At 39.4% G+C, this 9010-nt stretch overlaps 2 protein-coding genes across 6 annotated transcripts; one reads left to right on the forward strand and one right to left on the reverse strand.

Annotated features, from left to right (window-relative positions):
* On the reverse strand, positions 1-2119 carry lsm11 (LSM11, U7 small nuclear RNA associated). The gene is made up of 4 exons (XM_084942071.1): positions 1611-2119; positions 986-1125; positions 828-911; positions 1-528 (listed from the first exon to the last, which is right to left on the reverse strand). Exons 1-4 carry the CDS (start codon positions 2062-2064, stop codon positions 202-204), a joined length of 1005 nt encoding a protein of 334 aa, XP_084798197.1. The 5' UTR covers positions 2065-2119; the 3' UTR covers positions 1-201.
* Positions 1788-8925, forward strand: thg1l (tRNA-histidine guanylyltransferase 1-like). Of its 5 annotated transcripts, none has more exons than XM_084942110.1 (7): positions 1788-1892; positions 2738-2851; positions 2939-3115; positions 3213-3382; positions 3466-3554; positions 5198-5305; positions 7217-8925. In XM_084942110.1, exons 2-7 carry the CDS (start codon positions 2748-2750, stop codon positions 7376-7378), a joined length of 810 nt encoding a protein of 269 aa, XP_084798236.1. In that variant the 5' UTR covers positions 1788-1892; positions 2738-2747; the 3' UTR covers positions 7379-8925. The 5 variants fall into 5 exon arrangements, with proteins under 5 accessions (XP_084798236.1, XP_084798227.1, XP_084798208.1 ...); XM_084942101.1 differs by having other exon boundaries at positions 1804-1892; positions 2654-2851; XM_084942082.1 differs by lacking the exon at positions 1788-1892 and adding an exon at positions 2320-2432 and having other exon boundaries at positions 2654-2851.
* Positions 8926-9010: the final 85 nt, after the last annotated feature.

Consider the following 9010-nt stretch of genomic DNA (forward strand, 5'->3'; position numbering starts at 1 on the left):
TTTTCTGTAATTACAACTGGAAAGCTTTTATTTATCAAAAGCAAAATCATTTCTCTGGTGGGCAGAGACAAACCTCCATATCAATATGATATAAATCATCAGTCTGTGATCCATCTGAATCTCTAGAATCTGTCAGTACCAGTTAGCGCAGATGCTCCAAAAAACCCTGCTTTGTTGCCGGGATCAATGTAAGAGTGAAAATCAGAGCGGCTGGGGATTAACCAGGATGACATTCTCACCACGGATGAACAGCTGGTTGATGTGGCGCGTATGGACCTTGCCGTACGTCTTGGTTTCTTTCTTCTGGCGAGCCTGTGGACTTTGGACCACGAGAAGTGTTTTGTGTGCATCCTTTTCGGTTTCAGTAGCTCCTGACAGCTCTGAGTCTGCTGTCCTGCCGTCTCCTCTCACACCAACGGCATGAGAAGAAGAACGACTTTCTGGAGTCTCTTTGGGAGAATCTGCAGGCTGCTTCTTCACAGACTCAGCACATTCAGAGGTTTCCTGGAGACTTAGCTTCTCAAAAAGCTGCAGATACAAAGATTTGATCATTCTTAAGACTTTCATCCAACTGAACCACATAAAAGCACTCCGTGTGCTCTATATGTATATGTAAAAAGACCTTTACAATTTAAGCCAGCAATACTACTGTCAGCTCGCTTGCAAGCATTTAATCAGCAAAGCACAGATAGCTGTTATTATGAAGTAGTCATTAGAAACTTCTGTTTCTAGCTTTCCTTAGAAAATCGAAGGACAAAATTTTACTCATGTGTGTATATATATATATATATATATATATATATATATAATGAAAACTCATCCATTACCCGTGTAGTGGTGAGGGCTTTCTCATGATAGAAAGCCTCTCCAAACAGAGGCTCTCTGTACGTTTCATCCACATCCACCATCGCCTGTCAGCGAGAGATAACCAACGATTAAGATACGAAATTTGCGTAGTTCAAGAATGCAACATGAGATCACTGACCATGTTCCAGAACTTGTCGAAGGCCACGACAAAGCCAGAGCACACTCCCCTCAGACCTTTGAAAGTCCTGACGTGAACTTTGACTCTTATCCTCTCCTCCACGCAGCGGTACAGTTCCCCCATAGGACTGCCTTTACACACTGAAAACACAAGACAAGCAGGTCGCACAGCTGCTTCTGCCTATTATGATAAATGATACAGGGAATTCAGCTAAAACAGAGGCTTCTTTAATGTAACAAGTAATGCTAAAATTATGAATAAAAATATTTTAGAAATGAAAATATGAATATATGTGTGTGTGTGTGTAATGTTGTAATGTGGTTTTCATTTTATTGGGGGCAAAGCGGTTCAGGGTATACGTAAGCCACAGCTAGGAACCTGCCAACCAATACTGAAGCCATTCTGCCTCTTTTATTACTCCAGTAGTCCTATTTTACTGGGACATTTTATTTTATTTTTTATTTTATTTGTCGGTTTATTTGGGGTAGTCTGTCAGTTCTTAGTGTATTCTAATAAATACACATAATCTTATTCTAGTCTCTCCTTTAAAGTTTAAAGCGGCTCAGTGAAACTGCCCAGGCGGGACTAGGTCTCCAACACATTACACGATGAGTGTTGAACCTACGGGGCATTCTCGTCAAGACATTTTTCACAGGTTTCTGCCTTCTCTTCCTCCGCGTCGTGCCGCTGCTGCTTTCTCCCTCCTCTGACTCAGATACCGGGTTGTTCACCATGAGTTTCTTCAGCCTCTCGATACGCTCCAGGTCCACCACGCCTTTCATCGCCTTACGCTGCCTTTTCTCCACGTTCTCCGGTTTAGCTCTCCCGCGGCCGCCCTTCAGAAAGCTCTCGTACTCGGCCACGTTGTTGAAGCACTTGATGTTTGGGAAGGGAAGCTGCACTGTCGGTGAGTACAAGGCCAAGAGTGGATCAAACTTATCCGAGCAGACGTCCAGTTTATCTGCGCCATCGTCCTCGGCTTTACTGCCAGCCTCCGGCGCTGAGGCCGGGCTGGAGCAGGGTGGTGACAACGTCTCCTTATTGTCTGAATTTACACTTCTTTTTTCCCTCTCCTCCATGTTCAAAACAACCGCAGAAGTGTATAAAGCGAGGAATTCTGGGTATTTTGTCGTGTTTAGCAACTAGACTACAAGTCCCATAGCCTCCTAGATGTACAGTATCTAGTTTAGTTTCTATTTAGGCACAAGATGGCGCTAGAAAGCAAATTACTTTCGTAAAATCTTTAAATCTTAAAAAAAAAAATTCCGCAAAGCATCCAAAAAATTTGAAAATCGAAGCATTATTTTTAAGGTGGCTGAAGAAACGGGAAATTATTTGCGTTTTATTTTAAGTTTACCGTAGCTCCGAAAATTTGTGTTCCGGGTGATTGTAGTTCCGCTACGACACAATTTCTGGGCGGACTGTATACAAACCAACGTGTTTGAATGTGCGGAAGAGAATTATTCTTATTATTTAGATATATTTGGTTTAGATATTCTCTAAATAGAGAACTGACATACCTATAACACAGATCATTTTAATAATAACACTTTCCATTATTTGAAGTTATTGAATTTAGTTTTTTATATCATAGTAATTGTTGTCCGTTTGACTGAATATTTTCCCACTGTTGACATATAATTTTCGCTCCTTGTGCTTTCTCTTCAGGAGCATCCCAATGCTAATTAGTACAGCGAGCAGATTTGGTGTTTGGTGCTGTTCTCTTACACCTTCGGTCCGTCTTTTCTCCAGATCCAGTAACATGGCCAAAAGTAAGTTTGAGTATGTGCGCAACTTCGAAACAGATGACACCTGTCTGCGGAACTGCTACATTGTCGTGAGACTGGATGGTCGCAATTTTCACAAGTGAGTATTCTTCATTTGCGCTAAAACACCAGGAGCTATTTGAATCCAAATTGTTGTTTTGGCGTCTTAATGCATTATGTGTTTCAGGTTTGCAGAGCAGCACAAGTTTGCAAAGCCCAATGACGACAGGGCCTTGGGGCTGATGACAAGGAGTGCACGCTCTGTCATGGAAGAACTGGAGGATATTGTCGTTGCCTATGGCCAAAGTGATGAGTTCAGCTTTGTTTTCAAGCGGTCTTCTACCTGGTTCAAAAGAAGAGCCAGGTGCTGATGTTTTACATAATGTTGAACAACATCATTTTCACACAGACATCCTCTAGCATTTTATCTGACTTTATTTTGTCCCCTCTTTTCCTTACAGTAAGCTCATGACCCACGTGGCCTCCCAGTTCTCCTCCTCATACGTGTTTTACTGGAAGGAGTTTTTTGAGAATCAGCCCCTCCTGTACCCTCCGGGATTTGACGGACGGGTGGTCCTATATCCTAGCAATCGTAACCTTAGAGACTACCTTAGCTGGAGGCAGGCAGACTGTAAGTGCAAATGATGCTCTGAATGGTAAATCACACATTTGGTGTGGTGGAAATATGTCACATTGTGTCTCTGTTTCTTTCAGGTCACATAAATAATTTGTACAACACAGTGTTTTGGATGTTAGTGCAAAGAAAAGGACTCAGCACAACACAGGCAGAGGATCGCTTAAAGGTGAAACACAATTGATTAATGTATGTTTGAGTGTAAACTGGCAGATGCACGTGCTTATTAACAGATATAAGTATTTGAAAAAGGTACCATCAAAAATCATATTAAGGTAATGCCCGCATATTTAAGGTTGTAAGCATCGATATGTTAAAGACTGTCGCTTATAGTCAAGGTCATCCACACAGTATTCAAAGTGTACCATGTCCCAAATGAAGACACACTGGCTTCTACCTACCAATAGATTCCAGCAGCATGTTTTGTAGATCCATATCAGCTGATCATGTGTCAGAAAAAAACAACAGTGAATGCTCACATCTCTCAAAATGTGCCATATAAAGGATAATTGATTGCCATACTTGGTGATTTTTTCTTTCTGGCTACAGATACGTTATGGTAGGTATAAAGCTTTTCAACTATGAGTCTCTGGACTCCTAAACAGCATCAGGAACAAGCTAGTGGCAGTGATGGCTGGTGCTGATATAGTTATGTATTATCTATTACTTGTAAATTAAAAGGTTAATTTAGGGTATTGAATATTGTGAATTAGCCACAGTAAGCAAATCTGCCCTTTTAACATTTCCTCGAAGGAAGGTGAGGTCACAAAACTATTAGGAAAGGGAAAACATTATTTCCCCACACGCTATAGAAAACTGCCAACCAGAAACAAATAACTCACCAGACCACCAAAAAGCGAGGAAACAGACGATGTGCCCCCAGTTGGCACAATATGAAAAAGGCATCCCCTTCCCCTGAGTCCCAAGTAGCCATAAGAACAACTTTTTATTTATGTATTAGTGTTATATTTATTGAACAACAGATTTCCCAAAAATCAGAGTATAAAATGAGTGAGCCAAAACCAAAATAACAAACAAGTAGAGCTATCCATCAACACAAACTTACATGACCTGGCAAAAAGTAATAAACCCAAATATATAAGTTTACCTACCCGGACTGTGAAAATGAATAAATTGGTTGATTCGTTAGCTAAGATTGTCTTAATTGTAAAAATTCATCTATCAAATTTCAGTTTAAAAACAAAACAAACATCTTCTCCATTTAATAATATCACTTATATACACTTGGCTTTAGGGGCCGATAAGTTTCAAGGTACTATTTCTGATATTTCATCCGAGTAAACAAAGAGGTTATTTAAAAGATGTAAGCTTTCAACTACATCATTATGAACAATTTATTACTGTGCATTAAAATAGTGTGTACAGGAACAGGTCTGTCTCTAGCTATGACAGCTGCTACAGACTGACGCAGCTGTCCTCTGGAAATCACCTCATTCTTGTGGAGGCTGTCTGGAACCAGCTGATGGGTTTTGGGTGGATGTTTAGGCAGCATGAGTTATTTATTTATACCTCATCCAACATTCACGGTTCATAATTCCTACGTAATAATAATAACAACAACAAATAATAACAAAAACATGACAGAGTGGTTTACTATTTATTTCTTGTTGATTTTCTTCTAGTTTTAATTCTGAAGTAAAAGAAACAGCCACTATATATAACCAGCGGTTTGGTGGGCGGTGGTGTTTTTGTTGTAGCTGTTTATAAACTGTACTATCTAAAGACCATGTGAGGGATTGTGTAGCTACACACCTAAGTTTGGATGTCTCACAGTATTTCTGCCTTTTTCAGGGAACATTGGCTGGAGATAAAAATGAGATCCTCTTCACAGAATTTGGTATCAACTACAACAATGAATCTGCCGTCCACAAGAAAGGTACCACCCTCATCTGGGAAAAGGTGAGGTGCTCAAGAAGGGTTTTAAATCTATTCCCCTATTCAGTGGGCTATCTATTAAACTCAAAGGATAGAAACAAAGTATAGATCCTATCACGCAATTATCAGTCCGATACCGATACAGGCATTTGTGTCAATACTATTGATATTTTGATCAGTCTGCCCACCTCCATTCATCAGGTTAGGTATGCCTCTCAGTGAAGTGCAGGGACACGCTGATCCAATCAGTGCGGTACATGTGCAGCCCTGGACATCCATGGCATGAAACCTATTATTGCTTAATCTAATGTGCATGAACGCCACTTGTCCCTGTAAGAAATTGGACTCAGTCTGCATGGGGGTTCAGTACCTAGTTAATATGTCAGAGTTTGTTGTTGGAATTAACCAGACGAATTGCTCCACCTGCGGCAATGCACCAAATTCTGTGTCAAAAACTTAGGGCAAAACCTTTTAACAGTTTGAGGTGACCTCAGAACCTGTACATAGAAGTTTGTTGTAGTCCAGAAATTGAATCCAAGGTTTTAAAAAATGCCTAAAAAACTGAATTCTTTTAAATAGCCAGCAGGATCAACTCTTGTGCTTGCATAAATCAATTCCCTTGTTATGAGGTTTCTCATTCAGATTTGTCTGCTATATTGGACCAGTAGGGGAAAATGTGTATTCTTCTACTGGTTGGCAGTGGAGTACCTTGAGGTTGCTGGATCTTCCTTGGTGAAATATTTGCAAAGAAGATGCTGCACCCAAAAGCTCATAGTTATTGCTTTGGTTGCTAGCAGGTTTCCAAGGTTGCCTTCAGTTCTTCATGTTTGTCGACAAGCTTTTGCTAACTACTAGCGTAACAGTAATAACTTGAGAAAGTGTGACGCAAATTGGATAGGGGGAAGATTAGCCTTCAAATGAAAAGTCGCACCTTTTTAAACTTTGAAAGTCCTACCTTAACATAACACATTGTTTTATTTATTTTTTTTAAGTTATTCCCAAATTTGCAGTGAAATAGATGTTAAAGCAGGGTATGCATTTTAGATTGGCTGCCTTGTGGTTGATAGATTGCTATTGTATGGCGCAACATCAGTTTTCTTCTCAGTCACATCCACCCCTCGCTAGTCAGATCAGGATTTATAACACCAGAATGCCTCTCTCCCAAACTCAAAACAGTAGTCCACAAACCAGGTCATGGGTGTGACCATATTTTATATAGTCTGTGGTTGTTTTTGCATGTTCAAGCACACTAACGGCTCGCTTTTTCAAATGGTGTCTGTTTTTCTTCTTGTTAGAAGCAGTGAAGTCTGAGATTGAAACATTAAAATCACCACACTGCCTTTTTTCCCCTTTATTGGTATTTCTGTTGTTGTGCATGAAAGAGAAATGTCAGCAGCTGCATACACTTTTTTATTGCACATGACCTCACATTGTGGATGGAGTGTAAGAGAAAAGAGTTCTGCCACTAACATAGCAAGAAGCCATTTTTAGAAATTTCTTTTTCATGTAATAGTAGCATTTCCTTGGTTTAATAGGACATTTATTTATGCAGTTAGATGCTCCTTGGTTGTGAAAGGGAAATTTAAACTCACACAAAAACAAAGAAAAGGAAAGAAGAGATTTTCATAGGATCAAATGTATAAATGAATAACAAAGTATAGATCACTGTAATGTGTAGTGTGTCAGGCTGCCACTTGCTGTGGCACCGGATGTAGATCTGACACCTACTGCAGGAAACGCTGGTTTCATAGAAATTTAAGTTAGGTTGCATCACACTGCACCAGCTCCTCTGAGGGTTTTTTTTTTTTTTAAATGCACTCAAAACCAAATCCCACAAAATAATTTTACAGGGTTTAGGTACCGGACTGATTGCTTATCTATTCTCCAAATGTTGAACTACTTATATTAATCAATTTTCTCATTTCTCTTATCTAGCGAGATGAGACTGTCATTAAACGCATAAAGCTGCCAAATGGGGAGGAAAAGGACATGTCCGTCACACGCAGCAGGAGGAGGGTAGAGGCCTACCATTGTGACCTTATAGGAGAGCAGTTCTGGGAGGAGCACCCAGACATCCTGGAGGATGACAACTGCTAACCGAACTTTTCCCGTTGAAGGAGAACAACTCTGAACGCATCTGACCTCAGAGGTGGAAGCGGACCCTTTTAAGCAGCGACTCCAGAGCTACAGCTTTATATTGACTTTGTGTCAAATGACATGTTACCCATGAAGATCCAATGTATTCTTACTTTCATATATAAAAATGTTCCTAAGATGTTGGAACTTCCCTTCTTTGACTGCATAATGATGTCTGTCATGTTTAAAGAAAAGCAGATGTGACTGTTTTAATAGTGTGATATCTATTTACTCCTGCATGTGGCTCTCCTAAGGTTGCCTTTCCCAAAATATGCCCTCATCTGATACCACGAATGACATTTAGAATACTACCAACACTTGATCTTTCAGTATGTTTGACATATTTTCTTTTGGCCTCCTGCTCTCATTACTCAGGGGTATTCAGCATGTGTCAAATCTATTTTACCTTAAAATTCGAATCCTTGAGTTTTAATACTACTTCTGCAAAGCATTCCCTTGCAGTGTCCAGAAAGAAAAGAAATAAGCAGAGTAAAGCAGAAATCAATACCTTGACAGGAACTCACGGCCTTGTCTTGAAGCCAGCATACCATTTAGAGACGTGAATGGGCTGCACTGTCATCGGAGCTAAGAATACCTCACACACCCTGCATACACTTTATCCTTGACATGTGCACTGTGGGGTAGTTATCATCACACTTATAAATGACCGGCTCAGTATGAATGGCTGCTGGAAGCCTAAACTAGTAGGAGCCTACTGTATGTTGTTACTTTAGGTGGACTCGGTTACTGTTGATATTTTTGGTTCTGTGACCTTGTTAAAAGCATTTAGCTGTACTGTATTTTATGTAATTAGATTTTAACTTTCTACTCACACATGTGGAGCAAATTCTAATACGGAGGCCTTTTTGTTTCAAATATACAGCGGTCATTATCTAGAATGACTTCATGAACAATTATATGCAGATACAATTATATAGTAATTAAAATATCAGCATATACTATGTTATATTGTATGTTACTTTAATAACATATATAATCTGCATGCCTGAGTCATTGGCAAACAGTCCGTCCAGTGGTTCAGCGTGTGGCCTAGAAAGTTCAGATAGCAGAACATGTTAGAACAAGTGGTGCAGTTATTTAAAGACAGCATATGCAATGCCAAACATTTACTCGCAGGTCTACTAAGTTAGACAATAAATTCAGGAGTGACCTAAATTGAAAGCTTGTGTTTATTTGTTTTTTGTTTTTTTTGGTTAGTCCTTCAGTTCTGATAAGGTTACTAAGCTACTGGTAAAATGGCCAGATGGTGTGTGATAACGCCAACTAAATTTAAAACACAGTCATTAGGTCATTTAAAAAGGAAAACACACACAGCCACTGGACCCATATGGGTATTTTATGGCATTTTTCAAAAGGTCTAGTAGCTCATTGTCCAGACTATCCTTTAATTATAACACTGAAAGCTTTTTTTAATTAACCGAAAATCTTAAAACAAAAGAAATTTCTGTATTGTATAGTGAAAAAAATTAAACTTTTCTGTCATTTAATGGTTTATTTATTACCTAATTACTTTGGTGTAGTGTGAATGGTGATCAGAGAGGTCTTCATTAGTAGGAAAAGCTGTAAAACTTA

Source organism: Perissodus microlepis, chromosome 2 (genome assembly GCF_051167445.1).
Source record: "Perissodus microlepis isolate ML-2025 ecotype Zambia chromosome 2, ASM5116744v1, whole genome shotgun sequence".
Lineage (NCBI taxonomy): Eukaryota > Metazoa > Chordata > Actinopteri > Cichliformes > Cichlidae > Perissodus > Perissodus microlepis.

What these genes read in the sequence shown, in the direction of transcription:
- lsm11 (XM_084942071.1), bottom strand. Translation starts at nt 2,064, where the DNA reads ATGGAGGAGAGGGAAAAAAGAAGTGTAAATTCAGACAATAAGGAGACG. An exon ending in TGTCTTGACGAGAATGCCCC is followed by an intron (nt 1,126 to 1,610) that starts GTAGGTTCAACA and finishes TTGTGTTTTCAG; the next exon opens with TGTGTAAAGGCAGTCCTATG. An exon ending in TCGACAAGTTCTGGAACATG is followed by an intron (nt 912 to 985) that starts GTCAGTGATCTC and finishes TCTCGCTGACAG; the next exon opens with GCGATGGTGGATGTGGATGA.
- thg1l (XM_084942082.1), top strand. An exon ending in TGGTTCAAAAGAAGAGCCAG is followed by an intron (nt 3,116 to 3,212) that starts GTGCTGATGTTT and finishes TTTTCCTTACAG; the next exon opens with TAAGCTCATGACCCACGTGG. An exon ending in TAGCTGGAGGCAGGCAGACT is followed by an intron (nt 3,383 to 3,465) that starts GTAAGTGCAAAT and finishes TGTTTCTTTCAG; the next exon opens with GTCACATAAATAATTTGTAC.